Source organism: Anolis carolinensis, chromosome 1, assembly GCF_035594765.1.
Source record: "Anolis carolinensis isolate JA03-04 chromosome 1, rAnoCar3.1.pri, whole genome shotgun sequence".
Lineage (NCBI taxonomy): Eukaryota > Metazoa > Chordata > Lepidosauria > Squamata > Dactyloidae > Anolis > Anolis carolinensis.
The window spans coordinates 48,243,412-48,269,370 of NC_085841.1; the positions used below are offsets into that span (position 1 = coordinate 48,243,412).

General features: G+C 43.4%; 2 protein-coding genes across 2 annotated transcripts in view; one reads left to right on the forward strand and one right to left on the reverse strand.

Annotated features, from left to right (window-relative positions):
- The window catches only part of aars2 (alanyl-tRNA synthetase 2, mitochondrial), a 35,650-nt gene extending 31,442 nt beyond the window's left edge, over positions 1-4,208 (forward strand). The window contains exons 21-22 of the mRNA XM_003215913.4: positions 1,227-1,337; positions 3,593-4,208. Of these exons, the coding sequence (XP_003215961.2) occupies positions 1,227-1,337; positions 3,593-3,757 (276 nt within the window). The 3' untranslated portion in view covers positions 3,758-4,208. The remainder of the gene's footprint in view (positions 1-1,226; positions 1,338-3,592) is intronic.
- LOC103282429 (uncharacterized) lies at positions 544-25,813 on the reverse strand. The gene is made up of 6 exons (XM_008125105.3): positions 25,625-25,813; positions 25,226-25,306; positions 22,864-23,791; positions 15,588-15,783; positions 13,535-13,707; positions 544-9,584 (listed from the first exon to the last, which is right to left on the reverse strand). Exons 1-6 carry the CDS (start codon positions 25,777-25,779, stop codon positions 9,468-9,470), a joined length of 1,650 nt encoding a protein of 549 aa, XP_008123312.1. The 5' UTR covers positions 25,780-25,813; the 3' UTR covers positions 544-9,467.
- Between the last annotated feature and the right edge of the window lie 146 nt (positions 25,814-25,959).

Consider the following 25,959-nt stretch of genomic DNA (forward strand, 5'->3'; position numbering starts at 1 on the left):
CCAGCTGTCCTCTTGAGACAGACAGCAGGTTGAGCTGAACATTAAGGAGGCAAGCATTTTGGAAAGAGAGACTGGAGGAGGGATAAACATGCTGCTCAGTATTTTTGAGCATCCTTTAGAAAAAATGTAGCAATCTCCTTTTATATTATCACCTTAGATATTCGGTTGACAAACACGCACAGCTCTTCCCAGGTTAATATTGCTACCAAGCTCTTTACTACATCCCCATATATAAAGTCTGTGATTTTTAGTCTCTATTTAACTGTCAGCAATGATGAAGCATCAGGCAGAGTTATACATGAAATTATATTATTTACTTCTGCCCTATACAGTAACTCTTTGCTACCGTTATATACTGTAATATCAAGAGTATCCAACATATCAAGATAATAAACAAATCAATCCAATATTTGCTCCCACCTTCACATCTGTCTCTTTATCTCAGAAGGCCCTTTTAATAGAAGTCTTTTTTTCCCTCTCTAGCTGCCTTTTTCAAAACCCAAACACACTCCCCACCAGGCATTCCATGTATACTATTCAGGATTAATATACATCCAAGGGTTTTATTTGTTATATTGTTGTACATAAAAACAAATTATATTGCAAATTATGTAATTTCACATGCAGGTTTGTTATATCTAAATTTTGTATTGATTAATATTTCTCTTTTCTTTCCTGCAACTTGCCCTACTTGGTACAATGTTTTCACTGCCTCTAAATATGCTATCGGAGCCCCCGGTGGCAGAGCGGGTTAAACCGCTGAGCTGCTGAACTTGCTGACCAAAAGTTTGGTGGTTCGAATTCGGGGAGCAGGGTGAGCTCCTGCTGTTAGTCCCAGCTTCTGTCAACCTAGCAGTTCGAAAATAGGCAAATGTGAGTAGATCAATAGGTACCACTCTGGCGGGAAGGTAACAGCGCTCCATGTAGTCACGCCCACCACATGACCTTGGAGGTGTCTACGGACAACACTGGCCCTTTGGTTTAGAAATGGAGATGAGCACCAACCCCAGAGTCAGACATGACTAGACTTGATGTCAGGGGAAAACCTTTACCTAAATATGCTATCATCCTTTTTTTTCCAGTGACCCATTGAGTAGCATAAACACTTCAGAATTCGTTCCAGTTGTTACATTTTTAAAAATCAAAATTACGATGATGCAGAAGTTTTTTTGTGTGTTGTTCAACAGAGACAATAAGTTTATTTTATTCTGCCCTGTATTTTCTAGATCCTGATGAAAGTTGTCAACCAACTCTGTGCAAAAATACCGGCAGCTTCAGTGATGTTATTGAGTCCACAAACTTCTGGCCAGGTGTTTTGTGCTTGCCAAGTATCCAAGGTAAATTGTGCTTTGCATCTTATTAATTTGCCCAAGTGGTACAAATTATGAAAAAAAAGAGCATGGAACTTTGTCTTAGACATCCATAGAAGGACAAAATACTATAGAGAACACAGAACAGTTAAGGACCCATGGTTTTAGCTCTTGTTTTGCTTTGGTCCACTTTTATACGTTCTTGTAATCATATATCAGCTCAGTCATGAGAATGAGAAGCAAACTTGATGTATTTGTTTCAGGGGAAATTATGGATCTAGATGCAAATTTTTGTATTTGTTAAGGGTTCTGTATCTGTGCAACATATATATTGTCTATTTGTGCTCATTTCATTATTCTAAGTGTTTCTGTGTTGCTGTGCTGAATTTTTTAGCATCTCCTATGAAGAGGAATATTGAGAGTTGTGTTCAGCATCATTGGGCAGGTGATGCACAGATGATTCCCTCTCTGTTCTGGGTTGTACTATTGTGTTGGGTTTTGTATCTTTGGTAGTGCCAATTCCTAAGGAACAAAACACCAGGGTATTAATTTATTTATTTATTATTTATTTATTTGCGACATTTATATACCGCCCTTCTCACCCCGAAGGGGACTCAGGGCGGTTTACAAGTATATATACACACAATATATTATATTATACAACTATATCACAATATTATTAGTAATATTGCATGTAATATAAATATACAATTATAATAGTGAATTATAATTATTATTACATTGTATTACATCATAATATTATTAATATTACATGTATATACAATGTATTATAATATTAGTATAGTATAATATTATTATATATCATTATATCATTAAATTGATACAGGAGACATGGTGGAAAGATGTCTTCCCGGCCCCGCCTTCTTCATTTTGCTCCAGATATAAAACTAGCATAGCATGTTATTGCGGATAGGGGCCTCTAGCTGATGTAAAAAGACAAGATGGAACTGTCTTCATGGCTCCCGCTTAGCTCTGGCACCCGAGCGTCAGTTGGAGATGGTGGGAGGGGCCTCTAGCTGATGTAAAAAGACAAGATGGAACTGTCTTCATGGCTCCCTCTTAGCTCTGGCACCCGAGCGTCAGTTGGAGATGGTGGGAGGGGCCTCAGCTGATGTAAAAAGACAAGATGGAACTGTCTTCATGGCTCCCTCTTAGCTCTGGCACCCGAGCGTCAGTTGGAGATGGTGGGAGGGGCCTCTAGCTGATGTAAAAAGACAAGATGGAACTGTCTTCATGGCTCCCTCTTAGCTCTGGCACCCGAGCGTCAGTTGGAGATGGTGGGAGGGGCCTCAGCTGATGTAAAAAGACAAGATGGAACTGTCTTCATGGCTCCCTCTTAGCTCTGGCACCTGAGCGTCAGTTGGAGATGGTGGGAGGGGCCTCTAGCTGATGTAAAAAGACAAGATGGAACTGTCTTCATGGCTCCCTCTTAGCTCTGGCACCCGAGCGTCAGTTGGAGATGGTGGGAGGGGCCTCAGCTGATGTAAAAAGACAAGATGGAACTGTCTTCATGGCTCCCTCTTAGCTCTGGCACCCGAGCGTCAGTTGGAGATGGTGGGAGGGGCCTCTAGCTGATGTAAAAAGACAAGATGGAACTGTCTTCATGGCTCCCTCTTAGCTCTGGCACCCGAGCGTCAGTTGGAGATGGTGGGAGGGGCCTCAGCTGATGTAAAAAGACAAGATGGAACTGTCTTCATGGCTCCCTCTTAGCTCTGGCACCCGAGCGTCAGTTGGAGATGGTGGGAGGGGCCTCAGCTGATGTAAAAAGACAAGATGGAACTGTCTTCATGGCTCCCTCTTAGCTCTGGCACCCGAGCGTCAGTTGGAGATGGTGGGAGGGGCCTCAGCTGATGTAAAAAGACAAGATGGAACTGTCTTCATGGCTCCCTCTTAGCTCTGGCACCCGAGCGTCAGTTGGAGATGGTGGGAGGGGCCTCTAGCTGATGTAAAAAGACAAGATGGAACTGTCTTCATGGCTCCCTCTTAGCTCTGGCACCCGAGCGTCAGTTGGAGATGGTGGGAGGGGCCTCAGCTGATGTAAAAAGACAAGATGGAACTGTCTTCATGGCTCCCTCTTAGCTCTGGCACCCGAGCGTCAGTTGGAGATGGTGGGAGGGGCCTCAGCTGATGTAAAAAGACAAGATGGAACTGTCTTCATGGCTCCCTCTTAGCTCTTAATGAAAGGGTAGTTGCTTGTGTTTTTTCCACTGGTCTATTCCTGGTGGGTTAACTAATAATTCTTCTTCCCTGTCTCTCCACAGAATTCCTTGCCCACATTTTCTGCCTCTGACTGGGCCCTGTCTGTCTGTACTCAAATGGGAGGCAAGTCTGGTGGTTCTGAAGTTGTAGCCAAAGGCATGGGAAACACCAATGGCTTGCAAAGGGCCCTGGCTACAGCTCAGGAATACGCAAAGGATAAAATCTGATCCTCTCTTCCCCTTCTGGGAAGCTGGTGCAAGGAGACAAAAGCTGGACAGCCATTTGACTAACTTGAGGATTCTTTTTGAGTTCTGCAAGCAATGACTGTGTTTCGTTAGCTGCTTGTTACTGTTGTGTTTCAAGCTTCCAATCTATCTTGGATTGTACTTTCTCAAAGACCATCAAAATTTTAGGATAATCCAAATTGTCCTGACCCATGTGTGCAAGCAGAAGGAGTATTGATCTCTCCAAAAACTAATTTCTGCATTTGAGAACAATCATGTAAAAGAAACCCCAAGGGACTTCATTGCTCAGCCCAATGAGCACAAGATGAGATGGTGGTAGATACTGGCACCATAAATCTGCTATTCTGTGTAACAAAGCCTGCCTTGATGACAAAATGAAAGGAACTGTATAGTACTGCAATACTAGTAATAAAGACTAAAGAAAGGGCTAAAACTGTTTGATTAGTTATTTTCTTATTCATTTAAATAAGATGGGAATGCTCTCTCCCAATTGACCCATTACTCAAACTTAATGAGTTTAGTTTAGATAGGTATGCATTCAACTGCATGCATACACATAGCATACAGCAGCTCATGCCCACTGTTTGACTGCACAGATCATGCTAACTGTAATTTCTGTTATATTGAGCTTCTGCTATCGAAGTTTGCTACACATAAATGTTATTTTTCTATATGAGATGCCTATTTTCCATACTACAAATTTAAAAACCAAAACTGAAATGCAAAGTCCATTGGGTTTCTTTGTCCTACACCAAGTCCCTCGTCATCAAAAATGTCCAGTCATTTCTCCAGAAGCCTCAAGGGGGCACAATTTGGTATGTTAAAGTTATTTGCATGGAAAGCAATAGGCTTGAGCGATCCACGTAAAAATTGATTCTAAACTCGCTTCAAAAGCAGGGGGCGCTAGCATTTCGTTTCTGATGTCATTTCCAAATTTTGCCCTCAAAATTTTTCGAAATTTAACGAAAATTCGTTAGTTTCAAAAGTAATTCGTTAATGGCGGACGCGCATGTGCTGTGGCCCAAAACAGCCCAGGAGGGGGGGGGGGAGTAAGATACCCAGCCAATGTGCACTTACTGCACTAATGTGCAAGAAAATAAAAGGGAAAAATACAGCCTCCCCTTTGCCCAAGTTCTATTTGTGTGGATTATGGGAATTGCACCGTTTGCCAGACTTTGCAAGCATTGATAGGAGTAAGATACCCAGCTAATGTGCACTTACTGCACTAATGTGCAAGAGAATAAACGGGAAAAATACAGCCTCCCTTTTGCCCAAGTTCTATTTGTGTGGATTATGGGAATTGCACCGTTTGCCAGACTTTGCAAGCATTGATAGGAGTAAGATACCCAGCCAATGTGCACTTACTGCACTAATGTGCAAGAAAATAAAAGGGAAAAATACAGCCTCCCTTTTGCCCAAGTTCTATTTGTGTGGATTATGGGAATTGCACCGTTTGCTAGACTTTGCAAGCGTTGATAATCTTAAGAGAGCCAGCCATTTGTGCAGTGCAAGAAAATAAAAGGGCTACAGAAGTGATTTTTTACCTGTGGCTCTTGAAATTATCTCCAGTGTTGTATTCATGTTACTTGCTCTGTACTCATTACAAGTAGTTCTGCTGGTACTGAGGGATGAGCTAGTGAGAAAGAAACCCTCTCTCTCCAGATCCCCGGGCCGAATGAGCCATGAGGCTCCCTGCAGTTTTCATTCAGGACATACAAGCCCCTCCCCTGAGTTAAACGTGCTCTCCGATTGGCCACAAGGTGGAAAAGACATGCTAGGTTGCCCCAGTGCACTGAAACAAGTTTGAGTGATTTGCAAATGCTTGCTTACCTAACGAAAAAAAACGACGACATCAGAAAAATTGCCTATCGCGGTTCGAAACCGCAGGACCCACACGACGGGATAATGCGATTCGAATATCGCTTCAAAAGCGACAAAACAAACGAATTACTAACAATAAATGGGGAAATCAAATTTTTTGAGCAAGCCTGGAAAGCAATGCATGGAAGTGGAAGAAGACAATAGAATAGGAAGGACAAGAGACCTCTTCCAGAAAATCAGAAACATCGGAGGTAAATTTCAGGCAAAAATGGGCATGATCAAAAACAAAGATGGCAAGGACCTAACAGAAGCTGAAGAGATCAAGAAAAGGTGGCGAGAACATGCAGAAGATCTGTATAGGAAGGATAATAATTTAGAGGATAGCTTTGACGGTGTGGTGAGTGAATTAGAACCGGACATCCTGAGGAGTGAGGTTGAATGGGCCTTAAGAAGCATTGCTAATAACAAGGCAGCAGGAGATGACAGGATCCCAGCTGAGCTGTTTAAAATCTTGAAAGATGATGCTGTCAAGCTGATGTATGCCATATGCTAGCAATTATGGAAAACCCAAGAATGGCCATCAGATTAGAAAAAATCAATTTATATCCCCATACCAAAAAAGGGAAACGCTAAAGAATGCTCAAACTTCCGTACAGTGGCACTTATTTCCCATGCCAGTAAGGTAATGCTCAAGATCCTACAAGGCAGACTCCAGCAATACATGGAACAAGAGTTGCCAGATGTCCAAACTGGGTTTAGAAAAGGCAGAGGAACAAGAGACCAAATTGCCAATATCCGCTGGATAATGGAGGAAGCCAGGGAGTTTCAGAAAAACATCTATTTCTGCTTTATTGACTATTCTAAAGCCTTTGACTGTGTGGACCATAATAAACTGTGGCATGTTCTTGGTGGTATGGGGATACCAAGTCACCTTGTCTGTCTCCTGAGAAATCTGTATAAAGGCCAAGTAGCCACAGTAAGAACAGACTGGTTCAAGATTAGGAAAGGAGTATGGCTGGGCTGTATACTTTCACCCTACCTATTCAACTTTTACACAGAACACATCATGCAACGTGTGGGGCTTGATGAATCCAATGCCGGAGTTAAAATTGCTGGAAGAAATATTAACAACCTTAGGTATGCAGATGATACCACTCTGATGGCTGAAAGTAAGGAGGAGCCCTATCACCAAGGTGAAAGAAGAAAGTGCAGAAGCCGGCCTGCAGTTAAACATCAAGAAAACCAAGATTATGGCAACCACAACTATTGATAACTGGCAAATAGAGGGAGAAAACGAGGCAGTGACAGACTTTATATTTCTAGGTGTGAAGATCACTGCAGATGCAAACTGCAGCCAGGAAATCAGAAGACGTCTACTTCTTGGGAGGAGAGTATTTGCTAACCTTGACAAAATAGTGAAGAGCAGAGACATCATACTGGCAACGAAGGTCCGCATAGTCAAAGCAATGGCATTCCCCATAGTAACCTATGGATGCGAGAGCTGGACCATAAGGAAGGCTGAGCGAAGAAAGATAGATGCTTTTGAACTTGGGTGCTGGAGGAAAATCCTGAGAGTGCCTTGGACCACAGGAAGATCCAACCAGTCCATACTCCAGGACATAATGCCCGGCTGCTCACTGGAGGGAAGGATATTAGAGGCAAAGTTGAAGTATTTTGGCCACATCGTGAGGAGACAGGAAAGCTTGGAAAAGCTTTCTCCTTCCATGTTCCCCAAGATGTATGGATGGTATCCTTGAAGTGACTGGCTTGACCTTGAGGGAACTGGGGGTGGCGACGGCCGACAGGGAGCTCTGGCGTGGACTGGTCCATGAGGTCACGAAGAGTCTTAAACGACTGTGTGATTGAAGAAGAAGAAGAAAGTTATTTCAGAAGCAGATGTACAAATGCATAGGTTCAACTCCAGATCAACTCCAATTTTAAAAAGCAGGCCACTATGGCCCTTTAATGACGGTAGAGGACAATTCCCAGACCCTTTTTAGCAGCTTCTTACCACTGCCATAGTGTAGTTGGCTGTTCAGATTGAAGCAGAGATTGCAGATAGCAGTCCTGATCCATGGAAGGGGGAGGAACTAAAATATCAATGCATAATTATAGCATTATGAACTAGAGTCGGATTTCAAATTCTCCGCCAGGTCACTCCCATGTCTCACTACAACCTCAAGATTCCATAGGATGGAATTGTGACAAAGTGGAATAATAGCACTGTAATTGTTTTATATGAATGGACTCAAGGTCCTTATGCTCTCATAGGATCATGTGGATCATAACATGTGCTCATTTGGAATATCACCTCCTCCTATTACTACTACAAAGTCTTGATTTCTCCCTCTCTTCAGTCAACATCTTAATAAAAAAAAATTCTCTTCTTGTCTTCAAACTTGCTTTGCATTTGCTTTTCTTAACATCTAGCTTGAAGAAAAAATGAAGGTTGCTCATTGTTTTTGCATTTTTTTCCTAATCAAGATATTGGCATTGCCTTTTGAATAGATTCCCTGCATGGTGCCCTTCTGATGTATTGAGATGGCACCCGCTAACACTGCCATACTCAGTGACACAGTAAGAGACTTACTATCTGTATTCCTAGAACACTGAGAAGCAGACAGCCTAAACATCTTGCTCCCACGATTTATGGAAATGCATCCCTGTGACAGAAGTATCAGCAGAAGTATAGAATTATTAGTGTGTTCCTGTCACAGACATTTAGGGTTTTTCCCTTTTATCTATGTTTTAGCTCAGTAGCAGGAATAAAATATTAAATGTGACACAGAAGTAGTTGCAGTGTTAAAGAATTATGATCTGTATAACTTAGTTAATTGTGGTAGATGCTACAGCTATAAAATAGCTTTACGATTTTGTATCTTCTAGGAGGTATAAGAGGCAGCTAAAATATAGGTTTCTTAGATATATGTTAAAACAAAGATGCGAGTTAGTTGTGAATGTTAACCAGCACTCTCAATCTTTCTGCAAATGATTATGTAACAAGATCTTACTAGTATGGCTGATGAAAGCATCTGTCATTGGTTCACTTCAACATGTATCATAACTAGTTCCTGCTTACATTGCCACAAGTCAGGAATGCTTTCTCATCAATACCATTTTTAAGGTAACACCTTTTGTTTCACCCCCATCCAGTGCTTGTTAGGGCAGGAGCAATTTGCCTTCACTGCTAGATCCCAAAGAAAAGATACTGACCAGAAGGATAACATTGTGTGGGTTCAAAGGGTGGTTAGACGTTTGTCTATTCCTCTGTCAATTGCCATGTGGCTGCATCTGCTCTGTGTTTTATGAACTTTCCTTGCAGAATTAAGCATTTTCTATTTGGTGGCAGCTTCCAACTATTTAAATAGATGACTTTTGCAAGGACTTGGAAACTGAACATTATCAAATAACCAATAGTTTAGCGTAGAAAATAGCAGAAGGGGCCAAAACCCTTCTCTGGAGAAACAAAGCTGTTCATTGAAATTCAGTATTTCCTAACATTAATCCTATACCAACAGAAAAGTGCATCAGAAATATGCTATGCATCACAGGAACCAAAGCAGAGTGTTATGCCAAAATATCATCAGGGGATAGCTTTGGCAATCAAAACGTTTTCATCATTTCTATCCAACGCTCTGTGCTCTTCTATCGTAGCCAAAAGCAGTGATACATAAACTCTGTGTATGCATGTGCATCCACACACGTTCTTAGCTGAATCATCTTTCAGCTATTAATTTACTCTTGTTTGTCCCTCTGTTCAGCCAAGCTTGTGTTTTCCTAAAACATAATGATAAACCAGTTTGCAGACTCCAATTTTGCCACCCAATAAGACTGTACTTCCAAGTCTTGAATTCTTCCTTCTCTCTCCAACTCAAATTAGCACTGGTACATTACAAAATGAAGGATATTGAAATCCAGTTGACTTCTTCCTGTTTCCAAACACATAGGAGCTGGTTTTGCTCAAAGTTGTGCTTTCTCGTCTTGAGTACTAAAAAGAAAACAGGTTTCTACATTAGTATCATCTCAGGTCATGCTGCAGTGCCCCAAAGCTTGTGAAGGCACATAGCCAGATGTCTTCTATGTAGTAAGAAGTTTTTACCTCATCATAATTCGGTGAGTGTGAGGGAGAGGGAAAGAAAGAAAACATGCTTTCAGGTTTTCTGTCAACGTATTGCAATTCCAGGAATGCCAGAGTATTCTTAGGCAAAGAATATTCAGAAGCAGTTCCTTCCTCTGAAATATAGCCTACAGCACCTGGTATTTGTTGCTGGTATCGTATCCAAGTACTAACAAGGAATGACCCAGCTTAGCTTCCATGATCAAACAGGATCTGTTACCTTTAGGATAGGAATTCCAGAATATTTCAGCTAAAGCCACTCCCTTTCAGTTCTCTAGTATGCACGAAGCACACACCTTTGCCTTTACCAATGCCTTGTTTAAATCATGCTCAAGTCTTTCAAGATGTATCAGAACTACGATTAGGTTCATTTTTCATATACATCTCATATTCTTAGATGTTATTGCTAAGAAAGCTTGCTTTTAAAATAGTTCTATAAAGTATGCATGAAGCTTTTAATGAACTGCTTACATTTCTAGCAGGTATATGTAATCCTTATCTTGAAGGTAGGAAATTTGAATGATATTCTATAGGGCTTACTTTATACATTGCATTTGCAATAGGTTTCTAGAGGGATTTTTTTGTTTGTTTGAAAGGAACACATGGGCTGCAGTCTTAAAAGACAAACAATTCACAAAAACTCTGACACATCTTCTATTCCTCCTCCCCTGCCCCCTTTTAAGCTGCCACTGATGTCCATTCCCAACACAGCTATACATGGGCCAGCAGAGGAGAGGGTAGGGGAGCAGAGTCTAGCTAGCTTTCTATACCTGGGCACACAGTGAAGGGCATTTTCCTGGAGGACCTTTCAAGGTCCAGGAGGAGGATGTCATTGTTTAGCATGTAGCTATAAGAAAAAAGCCAGACACTGTTCTGCCTTGGCCATACCAATTCTTCACCAATCAGTAATGACTGTGGGTTGGGACTGAAGCAGCCTAAATTAGAAGGTTGATTATTACATGGCCAGGAGAGACTTTCAAATGACTAAAAATAGTGAGTTAAAGATATGTAAATTGAACATATACCTTCATAAATCGCCACTGAAATACCAATTTCAATTAGTAGCAGTCTAATTTTGATCTACTAAAGCAATTGATTATACTAACTAGGGATGTGAAATTAATTAGGCAGTTGTACATTCTCGGGAGCCATTCTCATGTCAGCTCTACTTCTAGCAATAGCTTATTTCTTATTCAGTAGCATTGAGTGGTTACTAAGAACTTTTCTTAAAAACATGGTTCTTCAGACAGGCCTTTGATCCCGTGTAATCTATGGTCAGCTTGATGAACCACCGATTGTACTGCTCTGCAGTTTGATTGTTACAGCAGATAGCCGGCTTATTCGCAGGTTCTACTGCGCTTTAGGAATTTTTATAATTTTATAATTTTTTATTAGTGAGATTTTATATGTGCTGTTGTTTATACTTATGTCATTGTATTTATACTTGGGTATTGTTGTTTACATGTGGCACTTGGAGTGCTTCTGTGAGCTGCCCCGAGTCCCTTCGGGGAGATGGTGGCGAGGGAACAAATAAAGATTTATTATTATTATTATTATTATTATTATTATTATTATTATTATTATTATTATTTTATTATGACACAGCAAACAAGATAGATATGCTGGATTTCGTATCACAAAATCACAAGTTGAACACTTCCCAAGTGTCTAAGACTGTGTGATGTATTTTTGGATGATGCGTGCAGATCCCAGTAAGGTGGCCTTCTTCTTCTTCTTCTTCTTCTTCTTCTTCTTATTATTATTATTATTATTATTATTATTATTATTATTATTATTATTAAGCAGGCTTGTGAGCTGATCAAGAGCCTCAATCTCTGACACTTAAAAAGTAAAATGCAATTGTTCTTGCCAGGATGATTTTATATCAAGACTAGCTGTGCCCGGCCATGCGTTGCTGTGGCGAAGTCTGGTGGTATGGGAAAGAAAGTATTGAGGAATTGGTGGTAGTTAAGGTAAAGGGTAAACATTTTCCCCTGACGTTAAGTCCAGTCGTGTCTTACTCTGGGGGTTGGTGCTCATCTCCATTTCTAAGCCAAAGAGCCGGCGTTGTCCGTAGACTCCTCCAAGGTCATGTGGGATGACTGCATGGAGCGGCGTTACCTTCCCGCCGGAGCAGTACCTATTGATGCACTCACATTTGCATGTTTTTGAACTTCTGGGTTGGCAGAAGCTGGGGCTAACAGTGGGGGCTCTCTCCGCTCCCCCAATTCAAACCTTTCAGTCCAGAAGTTCAGCAGCTCAGCGCTTTAACACACTGCGCCATCAGGGGATATTATTTCCTAAAGGTTGTGAATATACAATATTTCTGATTGGTTTTTTTTTGTTTTGTCTGTTGGAGGCAAGTATGAATGCTGCAATTAGGAAAATGATTAGGATGTAATGGCCTTGCAGCTTTAAAGCCTGGCTGCTTTCTCCCTGAGTGAATTTTTTGTTGGGAGGTGTTAGCTGGCCCTGATTATTTCCTGTCTGGAATTCCCTTGTTTTCAGAGTGGTGTTGTTTGCGATATTTTATGTGCTTCTACTGTCTGTGGCCCTAAGAAAACAGAGGATTTGCCAGTCTTTGATGATGGGAATACTTTGTTGGGAGGTGTTAGCTGGCCCTGATTGTTTCCTGTGTGGAATTCCCCTGTTTATTTACTGTCCTGGTTTTAGAGATTTATGAATTTAGCACCAAAATATCACGATATATTGAAAGCATTGACTACAAAAATGCGTTGGATAATCCAGAACGTTGGATAAGCGAGTGTTGGATAAGTGAGACTCTACTGTAATTACTACATAGCATTACTGCGTATGGAACTACTTTTTCTGTCAAATTTGTTGTATAATATGATGTTTTGGTGCTTAATTTGTATAACGATTACCTAATTTGATGTTTTATTGGCTTTTCCTGAATCCCTTCTTATTATCCAACATGTTCACTTATCCTGCCGGCCTGTTTATGTTGGATAAGTGAGAATCTACTGTATATTTCTAATCTTATATTATCTGCTTAGGACTGGATTATATGAGGCCCCTTCTTCACAGCTGTATAAAATGCACACTGAAGTGGATTATATGGCAGTGTGGACTCAAGATAATCCAGTGCAAAGCAGATAATATAAGATTATAAATGGGTTATATAGCTGTGTGGAAGGGCCTTGAGTCTACACTGCCATATAATCCAGTGCAAATCTGATAATCTGTGGAAGAGGCTTATGTGAGGCCTAAATCTGCGTGTCCCCTAACTGAATCCTGGCTGTCCTTTGGCTGAGTCGGTTGCTAGGCAACCAAGTGGGCAGAGATTAGCCCTCTAAACTGGCAGCAATTGGATAAAAAAAAAATTGCTCTCCCTCTAATTAGGACTTTATTTTTCTTTTCTTTTTGTTGTATCAACCTTGAGGCGTGGATGATGGGTTGTATTGTCAAATTTTGAGGTTGGGGGGCCTGTACTTTTGTTGTTTTGTGAGTCGCCGTGATGCCATCACTCTTTTATATATATAGATTGGGGAACCTTCTGCCCTCTAGGACAGTGGTTCTCAACCTGAGGTCCCCAGATGCTTTTGGCCTACAACCTCCAGAAACCCCAGTCACTTTTCCAGCTGTTAGGATTTCTGGGAGTTGAAGGCCAAAACATCTGGGCACCCACAGGTTGAGAGCCACCGCTCCAGAAGTTCGAGGATTAGATCCTGTAATACCTGGCCATTGGCTCTCCTGGTTCGGGCTGATGGGAGTTAGAGGTCCAGTAGCACCTGGAGGGTCACGGCTTCTCTAGGCCCAAGTTCAGTGTACAAATAAAGAAGAAAAAGGCACATACTGACCTGCAGTGTGAGACCTTTACTGAGGGAGAAGGCATAAGTAAATCCATCCTGACAACTGCTCCCCTGGCCTCTCTTTGGCTGCTGGAGTGGTGGAAGCCGGAGAGACTGTAGAGATTTTTGAGGCGCTTCAAACATGGCTTTCCTCTTCTGCAGAAGCAGCTGATGCCTCAGCACTAAAGAGAGGGGTTTTCATTCAGTGTCAGAGTATTATAGCAGTTAGAAGTTAGACTAAGACTTAAGTGACCAAAGTTCAGGTCTCCACAAAGCCATGAAACCTATTGGGCTAGTCACGTTCTCTCATTCTAACCTATCTAACAGATTTGTAGTGGGGAGGGTGAGAGACATGTATACCACTCATTCGAGAATATAGAAATACAATTAATGGATAACAAATATAAGTTACCAAAGCCTTCTGCCTTTTGGAGTTCCCTTACCTCAGTAGCAACATACTAACTTTGCATGCAAGTAGTTCCAGTTTAAACCAGTAACATTTCTGGATGAAAAGATCACAGCTTAGCCTGGAACTTTGTGGTTCTGAGCTACATGAAACACAGGCTTATCACAATAACTGGCCACTTCTCCAATATGTGCATCCCGGCTACAGAGTCATTAATTTGCACCAGTTCTGTTTTTTTTCTCTCTCTTAAGAATGCATAGTCACTTGAGAGCCCTTTCAACAGGCCCTCCAGCAGTTTGGGCCTCCAACTCCCAGAATTCCCAACCACTGAGCAAGCCCAAACAGCTGGAGGGCTGCACTTTGAGGATGCCTAAGGACAAGCCCTTAGATAGTCTTCATTTTGAATAGAGCCTGGATTACATTTTTCCATTCTGGCTGTGGAAGTTCAAAAAGGTAGCTTTTCTAAGCATTATCTACAGATATTGCCAGCTCCTGTTCATTTGCAATGATTTAATTATGAACCTCCAGGCATCACAAGTCAGGTCTGTTGGGGAAGGGAAACCTGGTTCTCTGTTACAACATTCAGACAACAGAATACTAAAGGTAGCAAATAGAATTTCATGACCTTTAGATTAGAAATAAAGAAAAAATGCCCTCAAAGCTAAGTAAGCAGCATTTTAGTTGTGCACATAATTTCTCCCTAAGAACAGAAGCAGCCATATAGAGGGGGAAAATCCCTATTGTATAGAAAACCACCAAGCAATTTACCTGTGACTAGATAACAATCTGACCCAGTGAGTAGTAATAACATGCAAATGACTATATGACAAAATCCTCGGCACATCTATGCAAAAAGAAGTAAACCTTGTCTCAGTCATATCCCTTTGTGTCTGGAAGACAGTCAGGCTCTGGTATAGAAGTTCTGCCTTGCTTGATAGAAAGTGCCCTAAGACAAATATGATAAGGACTAATTGTGCCATTATTCCCTTGTCTCTAGCAGGCTTATGATTCTTCACTAAGAGACTGAAGTAGTTCTCTATTACTGAAAAATGAGCCACCTTAAACAAGTGCCATTTATTCTGGCAGCATCTATCTATCACCTCTATTCTAGGTTGCAAGTTCCTTATCTAGAATTCCAGGATCTGAGATCGTCCTCATGGGGGACTGAGATAGTGACACCTTTGTTTTCAGGGTACAATACACAAACTTTGTTTCATACACAGAATTATTAATAGCATTGTATAATATTGCATTTCTTCAACTCTAAGGTGCACCTTTTACCCCATATAAACAACTCTAAAAACCGGGTACATCTTAAAATAGCATAGAAAGAGAGAAAGCGCTTTTTTTCTGTAAGTAGAACAGAAATTAGTATGCATCCTACAATTAATGGTATCTTAGAATCAATAAATACATTATTACCTTCAGGCTATGTGTGTAAGGGTATATGAAACAAATGAATTTCTGAAATCCTAAAGACGCCTGTTCCCAAGCATTTTGGATAAGGGTTATTCTGCACTGGACTTTTCCATCATTGACAATAAACATATAAATACTGCCTTTGGGTTTTTTCCCCTGTCATTATGCACACATACGAATTCCATATGGCCACTGGCTATTTCCTTTCCTTGTGTAGTTAAGCGATAATAATCCCACCTGGGGCTTTCTGGGCACTCGTAGGAGATCGCTTGAGCCATTGCTTTTGGAAGGCAGCCCAGTACGGCAGCAGGATGCTGAAGACTGAATCCTTCAGCTCATCAAACAAGCCTGGAGGGGGAAATGGGTTGTCCTTCTGGAGGGCTCGCTCAGCTGCCCGGATGGCCCTGCCCAGCCTCTTAGTATCCACTGCCACCTGAAGGGTGAGACATAAACATAAGAATTCTGGCTGTCACCATAATACACGGTCACTTCTCCTTCTCCTCTACCCTTGTTCTCGTCACAATCCTAGTACAATGAAGGCATTAATTGGAGGCCAAGCATATGCTCTCACTTACATCATGTTCACGCTATTTTGGCCTCTGTTTTGGGTGTATGCTGGTTTCTCTGTCCAAAAGCTGAGAAACATCAGCTGTGCTCCATCAGGGCATTCCCTAGATAAAATGAGTCAGGGGCTCTGAGAAGCCAAAATGAATTGTGCCAGCAGGAGGTAAATGGGGGCATTTCATTATTTCAGATCTGCTGTTCTACAAGGAATAATGACAGCTAGTTTGCCGCAGCTTCTCACTGCATTTTATATATTTTTTCCCACAAAAATGGATGATGATGATGATGCTCTGACATCTCTGACAAGGAGGCGACTAGGGCAATAGACACGATCGCTCCGGAACGTCCCCTCTCGAGTACCCGAGCTAAACCATCTCCTTGGTTCACTGAGGAGCTGGCAGCGATGAAGCGAAAGAAGAGGAAACTAGAGGGCGTGTGGCGTTCGGAGCCGAGCGGGCCAAACCGAACACGGCTGTGTTCCTATCTTAGGGCATACGCCGCGGCAATAGATGCTGCAAAGAACGTTTTCTTTGCAGCTAATATTGCGTCTGCAAAGAACCGTCCGGCGGAGCTGTTCCGAGTTGTCAGAGGTTTGTTATATCCCGTCCCTCAAGACGGGATCCCTGATAACTTGGCAGCCCGCTGTGAAGCATTTGCTCGGTTCTTTGCGGACAAAGTCGCTTTGATCCGTTCTGGCTTTGACACCATATTAACGGCAGCTTCCGAGGATGTAACACGAGCACCTGCTTGTCCCATTTTGATGGATTCTTTTCAATTGGTTGAGCTCGAGGATGTGGACAAGGTGCTTGGAGAGGTGAGGGCTACCACATGCATCCTAGACCCCTGCCCATCCTGGCTGGTGAGAGAAGCCAGAGGGGGATTGGCCAAGTGGGTGAAGGTGGTGGTGAATGCCTCCCTTCGGGAAGGCATTTTTCCAGCGAGCCTCAAACTGGCTGTGATCAAACCGCTGTTGAAGAAGCCATCACTGGACCCCACTCAATTGGAGAACTTTCGGCCTATTTCCAATCTCCCCTTTTTGGGCAAGGTCCTGGAACGTGTGGTGGCCGCACAACTCCAGGCATTTTTGGTTGACACTGATTTTCTAGATCCGGTTTCAGGCCGGGGCATGGTACCGAGACAGCCTTGGTCACCTTAGTCGATGATCTACGCCGGGAACTGGACAGGGGGAGTGTGTCCCTGCTGGTTCTGCTGGACCTCTCAGCGGCCTTCGATACCGTCGGTCACGGTATCCTTCTGGGGCGCCTTGCTGGGATGGGTCTCGGAGGTACTGTTTTGCAGTGGCTCCGGTCCTTCCTGGAGGGTCGTTCCCAGATGGTGTCATTGGGGGACACCTGCTCGACCCCACAACCATTGTCTTGTGGGGTCCCGCAGGGGTCAGTACTGTCCCCCATGTTGTTTAACATCTACATGAAGCCGCTGGGAGAGATCATCCGGAGTTTCGGGGTTCGGTGTCATCTGTACGCAGATGATGTCCAGCTCTGTCACTCCTTCCCACCTGTCACTAAGGAGGCTGTTCAGGTCCTGATCCGGTGTCTGGCCGCTGTGTCGGACTGGATGAGGGCCAACAAATTGAAACTGAATCCAGACAAGACAGAGGTCCTCCTGGTCAGTCATAAGGCTGAACAGGGAATAGGATTACAGCCTGTGTTGGACGGGGTCGCACTCCCCCTGAAGACGCAGGTTCGCAGTCTGGGTGTGATCCTGGACTCATCGCTGAGCCTGGAGCCCCAGGTCTCGGTGGTGGCCAGGGGAGCATTCGCGCAACTGAGACTTGTGCGCCAGCTGTGCCCGTTCCTTGTGAGGTCTGACTTGGCCACGGTGGTCCATGCTCTGGTTACAGCTCGTTTGGATTACTGCAACGCTCTCTACGTGGGGTTGCCTTTGAAGACGGCCCGGAAGCTCCAACTAGTACAACGGGCGGCAGCCAGATTAATAACTGGGGCGGCATACAGGGAGCGTACCACCCCCCTGCTAAGCCAGCTCCACTGGCTGCCGATATGCTACCGAGCCCAATTCAAAGTGCTGGTCTTGACCTATAAAGCCCTAAACGGTTCTGGCCCAATTTACTTATCCGAACGTATCTTCTCATATGAGCCAGCTAGATCCCTAAGATCATCTGGAGAGGCCCTGCTCTCGGTCCCACCTGCCTCGCAGGCGCGGCTGGTGGGAACGAGGGACAGGGCCTTCTCGGTGGTGGCTCCCCGGCTGTGGAACACCCTCCCCACAAATATCCGACAAGCCCCAACGGCCTAGAAGAGAGTGGTGTAGGCTCCCGAGGAGAAGCAGCCAGGACTGGCCAGGGCTTGCAATCGGCCAGGGCTTGCAAGCGCTTGCAAGCCCTGGCCAATCCTGGCTGCTTCTCCTCGGGAGCCTACACTGCTCTCCTCCAGGCTGCTTTCCAGAGCTTGCTCATCAGTCAGGCCAAGCAGGCCTTCTTAGGTAAGTCCACGCCTTTTCCTTGAGCCGGCAGGAAGGGAAGGGAAGCCGTAATGTTTTGATTCTCTCTTGAGATCTCCTTGCAAAAGAAGCGAGAGCGGGGTTCTTCCTTGCTTGCTTTTGCTCCTGGTGCATTCATTGTTCAGCCTGGCTGTGTTTCCCCCTCGATGGATTGTCACCTTGCCGTGGTGAGGGGGCTTGCGTGTTCCGAGGCACCTGTGGGCACAACCACTGGAGTGATGCACTCCCAGGAGTGGCCGCAGGGGAGGATCCAGACCAAGCACAATCCGAAGACCCAAAGACTTCAACGGCGGAGCAGGCGGAGGATAACATGGTACATGTTACAACGGCTGTCAGGGCGGAAGAAGGCTGCAACAGACTGAGAAGCCACTCTCGTTGTGTTAACCACACCACTGCTGGAACCTCACTCTGTGAAGACTGTGTGTTGACCGGCCGTGCACCGATTTCCACACATTAAAAAAAATCACGCACAGGCGTCTTCCAACAAAAATAAAAACAAACCTACAAAAGTCCCATGGCGATCAGCGAGTGGCGACGGGGGCAGGACTGTGAAATCTGGAAGCCCCTAGTCACAGACTGGCACATGGCCGGTGGATATGGACTCAGTCGTTCTACCTCAAGGACCGAGGCAGTTGAGTAGTCCGGCAGCTGTATCCATGACTAAGCAGCCCTTTTTAGGATCCGCTCTGCTCACCCCACACGGGGAAGGGGTTAGAAAAGGTGCCCTAAACATAGTCTGCCTGTCCTAACCTGACTGGACTGCCGCGTCCAGAGGGGTCACCACTCTGCGGCCAAAAAAGAAAAATGAACTTTGGAACATGGAACGTACGGACACTGTTGGATAACACTGACAGTGAACGCCCCGAACGCAGGACTGCTATCATTGCAAGGGAGCTGGGACGCTTTAAGATCAACATAGCAGCCCTTCAGGAGAACCGGAGAGCAGGAGAGGGGCAGCTGAAGGAAGAAAAGGGAGGCTACACCTTCTTCTGGAAGGGACTGCCTGAAGAAGAGCGAAGAATACACGGAGTTGGCTTTGCTATCAGAAACGACCTGGTGAAGCACCTGACTGAAGCACCCACTGGCATCAACGAATGACTCTCAACCCTCCGAATTAACCTTGCCAAAAACCAACAGGCAACCATCATATGCGCCTATGCACCAACACTAGATGCTGACGAAGACATCAAGGAAAATTTTTACTGTCAGCTGAACACCATCCTATCGGAGATACCTAAGGAGGACAAAATCATCCTCCTGGGGGACTTTAATGCAAGAGTCGGAAGGGACTCCGACCTGTGGCCAGGGATCATAGGAAAAGACGGGGTCGGAAACAGCAACTCGAATGGCATCTTGCTTCTCACCAAATGCGGAGAGTACAACCTTGTCATCACCAACACGCTCTTCCATCAGAAAAACAAGCTCAAGACATCATGGAAGCACCCTCGGTCAAAGCATTGGCACTTCTTGGACTATGTTATTACACGTGCCAGAGACCGCCACGATGTGCTTCTCACAAGAGCCATGACAGGTGCTGATGACTGCTGGACAGACCACAGGTTAATCCGATCCACAATGGCTATCAAGATCGTCCCCAAACGCAGACTCCAAGGAAGAAAAACAAGGCGCAAAATGAACACCCAAGCCCTTCAGGAGCCCTCCAAATGAGCCCTTCTCCAAACAACACTCAAAGATCATCTACCCACAGAACACCCCGAAAATGTTGAGAAACATTGGAACAAACTGAAGACCTCCATCATCACAGCCTGTGAAGAAACCACTGGATACCAAACTGGTTTGATAACGACAAAGAGATCCAACAGCTAATTGATAACAAATGGAAAGCCTTCCAAACATGGCAGAGAGACACCAACTGTGCTGCCAAGAAAAAGATCTATGCCAGTGCAAAAGCTGAGGTCCAAAGAAGGACCAGAGAACTCAAGAACATCTGGTGGACAAAGAAGGCTGAAGAAATCCAACACCTTGCAGATACCCATGACGCTCAGGGATTTTTCAAAGTCACAAAGATCATTTATGGACCAAGAAACCATGGCATACAGCCTCTACGCTCATCAGATGGAACCAAAATTCTGAAGGACAAAACAACAATTGCACTACGTTGGAAAGAGCACTACCAGAACCTGCTGAATCGCAGCTCCAATGTGGCCGAAGAGACCCTTTCACAAATCCCACAACAACAAACCAGGGATGAGCTTGCAGCACTGCCTAGTTTGGAAGAAGTCAGCAATGACATCAGCCAACAAAAAAACAACAAAGCCAGCGGACCTGATGGGATTCCTGCTGAAATCTTCAAAGAGGGTGGACCTGAGCTGATACAACAACTCCACCAGCTCATTGAAAAGGTGTGGATGACCGAGAAAATCCCAGCAGACTTCAAGGATGCCACCATCATCACCCTTTTTAAGAAAGGGGACAGAACACACTGCGGGAACTATCGTGGTATCTCCCTTCTAACCTCCGCCGGGAAAATCCTCGCAAGAATCCTTGCAAACCGCCTTCTCCCTGTCTCAAAAGACACCCTCCCAGAATCCCAGAATGGCTTCCATCCTTCCAGAGGAACAGTGGACATGATCTTCACTGCATGACAGCTCCAAGAAAAATGCAGGGAACAAAACCAACCTCTGTACATGGCATTCATTGACCTTGCAAAGGTATTCAACACAGTGAATCACAGCGCTCTCTGGACCATCCTCCAAAAAATAAGGTACTACTTATAAAAGTGGGGAGGCAAGTTTAACTAATTTACAACGTTGGAATGAGGAAGTGAGGAAGTGCCATCAGAGTGGATGATGAAGCAGCTGCTCCCCCCTGTGGCCAGAATCGAACATCCCCTCAGGAGAAGGTTAAATTGCCTCTGCGTCTGTCTGTCTGTTGTCTCTGTCTCGGTTCAATGTGTTTGTGGGCATTGAATGTTTGCCCTATATGTACATAATGTGATCCGCCCTGAGTCCCCTTCGGGGTGAGATGGCGGAATATAAATACTGTAAATAAATAAATAAATAAAATAGGCAAGGCTGGTGAGAACATTCAATTGGGCCTTTGCTAGGATTCAGAACTCCTTTCCCAGAAAAAAACGCCTTCTTGCAATCCTTCCTTCAGCTGGCAAACCTCTTTCTTCATCTACCAGACTTTCAGAACTGGCAGATTTTTTAAAAAACGAAGTTATTTTAAACTGTATTGCTTAAATTGCATTGTTTTGATCATGTTTAATTCTAGATTTCAAACTCTTGTAACAGTTGAATTCTATTTTAATTTTTCATATTTTTAAAGCAACATTATAGTCAATTTCATTTTGCCAGTGTTGGGGGAAAAGGTAAGGTATAAATAAAAATGGTGACAATGATGCTGACTAGAACAACAACAGAAGCCCAACAACATCTAGGCGGCAACAGACTGGCTACCCTTACTTTAAAGAATGTCTTCATTAATGGTGATATTCTTTGTGGATCAGTTAATAATCTGTTCATTCAGTATCCTATTTTCAGCAACATGATCTGGCCAGATAATGTCAGGAAGTCCATACCTTCACATCAAATGTGGTAATAAATGTGGGGGTCCTCTCTAGATCTCTATCTGCGTACCCCTCCACTCACCCACAAATCTCAAGGTGCCCATCTGCCACCTGCTATACTGCCAAAAGGGGTTCTGGGTGTTGGAAACAGCAACCTCCCAAAGCCTTTCACTGACAGTAATGAGCATGTTCAGACTCAGGACTCCATTTTGTATTCAATCTGCTTTACATCTCAGTGGAGATGGATGCATGTTGCTCCTTTAGACCTCACTGGAGGTGGATGCATGCATTATTATGGACTTCAGTGAGTACAAGTATACCTAAAGACTATGGACTATTGATTAAGAATGATATCTTGTGTACTCAACACAGAAAAGTTACATCCTATCTGCAACTGAACTTCAATAAGAAATATGCCTATATGGTGAATTAATACAAGATATATGTGAGTAAACAAGATATGTTATTTTTCAAATAAGACTTTGTTTTTTTATCTCTGAGTGCATACTTTAAACTAAGAGGTTGTAAGGGAATGTATATCTTTTGGGCAATTACAACGATAAAGAAACAACCATCCTCTGCTAACCAAATATATTTTTGTAGTGGCATGTCTTTGTCCTTGGCAATTCAAAGACATGGTTCTTCAGTTTAACAGATGAGTTACCTGTGTGCCATAACATGAATACTAGTGAATATCATCACTTGTTCAGAGGGTTGACTTCTAACAAGGTCATGCTTTTTTTGACTAGTGGTTTTCAAAAGGTGGTCTCCACATATTCATGGAAATTTACACTTGCCAAAAGGACATGTGCCCTGAAACTGGGTGCGATTATTTTCCAATACTGTGAATTGTAGCCCAAAAATTAATTTCCACACTGTGATCCTTTCCAGTATTACACTTTTGCTTGTCTCTCGAGAGGAAAAGCTATAGGATCCTACCTGAAGCTGGGGCTCAATCTGAGAGGTGAGGAAACATTCCCGGATCACTTGGACCTTTTTCTTCAGAAGAGCCATGTCAGGCCAGGCGTGATGGGCATTCTTGAATTTCTGCACCTCCAGCAGAAAATGCAAGCCACTCTCCAGCACAGGAGGACCATGCAGCTGCAGGTGTTTAAGGAAATGGAGGATCTCGATGGTGGGCCAACCCTCGGCAGCCTTCTTTACAGACTGACAAAAAGAGGCCCTGTCTTCCCTGGTGGGATGAGCTGTGGCTGCTGCAGAGCCAGACTGGCCTTTCTGGCTCCTTAAATGCTCAAGAGCCACTCTGGCGGCTATTGATTGTAGCAACGGTTCCAGCTTGCGCCAATGTTCCTCTGGGATTTGGGAGGCCTCCTGCAGCCCATGCTTCTTCAACCATTTACTCACCTCATCCCAAAACTGCTCAAAACCAGGGGCCACAATAGAATGCAAGAATAGTCGGATTTCATTCCAGCTGAAATCACTTATTTCTCCCTGGTCCAGCTCTTCTTTTAACCTTCGTTTCAGCTCCTTGGGGAGGTGGACATTTAATCTCCCATTCCCTGGCTTGTCACAGATATCTAGAAATTTCTTTACACAATCCATACGCTTTTCTCTCTCTGCAGCTTCTTGGCAGGCCTCCATTTCCTGAAGCAGTCTCAGAATTCTTTCCAGTTCCACATCTTGCATTTTATGAGCTGCTTTTCTAAATACTTTCAGAACTACTGTGTTGCTAAGCAAGTCTGGTTCATTTTGAGGAGTGGGGGCATCCTGAGGAGTTGGAGATTTTCCTTCAGTTCCCTGGCCAATATCGTAAGATTTGGGAGCCCCCTTCTTTCTGCCCTTTTTCTTATGCCTCCCTCTGCCTTGTGGGTCATGAAGCCAGAGATGTTGTCTCTCCTTCTTTATCCTGAAAGAAGAAGGTCATTCAATGGAGGGCAATAACAACAGCAAAACAGAACTCAAGAGCTTAAGCATTGCATGTTTTTCATAAGGAATCTCCACTGTAAAAGACTGGATTATATAGAAATCTAAAACTAAAGTAAGATGCCTGTATCCACAGGGGATGCATTCTCAGCTGGAACATAGCTACCTCAAACTGAGGATATGACTGAACCACATTAAATTAAAGACCCTGCTATTTCATCACTGGAGGCAAAAGGCAAGGAGATTCTGAATCATGTTTGACCTTCCACCCACAACAATGAGGCCTAGACAATCTTTTTTTTCCATTTAACAGCAAGCATGAGAAGGAACTTTTCAAAATAACCCAAATCATAGTCTGGACTGTAAACCCTCTTGGTAGTGATTTCTGTTGTATCTGAAGTTCTCCTTGATGGGAATAACTACACAACTTATATTGCTACCGTGTTATCACCCCAGCAAGTTTATTTGCCATTCATAACAACGCATCTTATCTGCAGTTATGAACTGAACCTTCTTTTGGATTAACAGTGAAGTCCTATAGTTATATGTTTAGAGGTAAATTTCATTGATCAGATCATCTTTAATAGATATAGGATTAAAGCTCAATTTATATGTCCATGTATATATGTAAATACATTGATTTCACATGATATTGCAAATATTGTTTGCTGGTCTACAGGTGGCCTTGGTTTAGTCAGTATGGTAGATCTCAGGGAAAACTAACCCATAGGATTGTTAGGAGAATTCAATTGGAAATTAGGATCATGCATGCCATTTTGAGCTCCATGGAAACAACGTGAGCTATAGATAAAACAAAATGAATGAATAACTTGTTTTCAGTGGCAGCTGAGAAAACTCTAAGCCTGGCCTAAAACCAATACCTCTGGGCCTAAAATCAGTATCTTTCCTGACACAGAGCTCAAGGCACCTAATATCAGAACATTAAAGCAATGCTATCAAGCCTGAGTTGACAACCGCCATTTACAAGACTCCCATTCTCTATATTCTGGATTTACAGATGCCAAATTATAGAAAGCGCGTAGAACAGTGGTTCACAACCTGTGGGTTCCCAGGTGTTTTGGCCTACAACTCCCAGAAATCACAGCCAGTTTACCAGCTATTAGGATTTCTGGGAGTTGAAGGTCAAAACATCTGGGGACCCACAGGTTGACAACCACTGTGGTAGAAGATGTCGGAGCAGCATTTTTTGTAAATTTCAGCTTTCAATAAGTACTAAGGTCAGAGATTAGGAATGTGCAGCCTTCCAGATACACATGTACTACATCTCCCATTATCCCTCACTATGGTTATGATGGCTTCATTATTATGAGTTCCAATCCAGCAACACCGAGAGTGCTCAACACTCAGTTAACCTCAGTTTAGGTCAATTCTTAATGTTGACAACTCTTTTCATTACCTCTCATCTGTCTCCTGCTTCACATTGTGGCTTATGGTTCCAGTACTTTCAGTATCAAAGTGAGATGTTGGTACACAATATCTGCAAGGAAGAAAATTAGGCAAATTAGGGAGTTAAAAAAATATCAGGAGAGGGGTCATTAACACCTTAAGAAAACCTTATGGTTATTTAAATCACAAGCCCAATTTGTTGATAAAACAACAACAACAATAGCAGCAACAACAACAACAACAACAACAACAACAACAACGGGACCTGTCATCTCAAGCAGCATCATTTTCCACCACTGCCTGGCCCAGCATATGATGCTAGATAATAGGATATTCATAGCCTCTGACAACTGAAAAATAAATGAGATTCCTTTCCTGACAACCCAAAGTAGAACATTTTAAGACTCACTCAAGAAAAGATGTGATGTCATGGCGAACATAGTGGAGCCAGTTGCTACCCAAAACAACAAGTACATAGTGAGCAAGAGGCTCAAAAGTAGAAGGTTTCAAATCTCCATTGTCCATAGACAGCATTGCCTTGAGATGCTGGATGTATTCAAGCATGCTGAAGTTTAGACCTGAAGGAAAAGAGAAGAAAGGTACAAGATTGGTTTAGGACTCTGAGGTATACTTTCAAAATGCACATTTGTTTTAGGACAGTGTAGCATAGTGACAAGAGTGTCAGACAAAAATGCTGTCCCTTGATTACAGTTACTAGTCAATCTCTCTCTCTCAGACTCATCT

What these genes read in the sequence shown, in the direction of transcription:
- LOC103282429 (XM_008125105.3), bottom strand. Translation starts at nt 25,779, where the DNA reads ATGCTTGAATACATCCAGCATCTCAAGGCAATGCTGTCTATGGACAAT. An exon ending in AGATTGAGCCCCAGCTTCAG is followed by an intron (nt 15,784 to 22,863) that starts GTAGGATCCTAT and finishes CTCACCCTTCAG; the next exon opens with GTGGCAGTGGATACTAAGAG. An exon ending in GAGTGCCCAGAAAGCCCCAG is followed by an intron (nt 13,708 to 15,587) that starts GTGGGATTATTA and finishes CCCTCTCTTTAG; the next exon opens with TGCTGAGGCATCAGCTGCTT.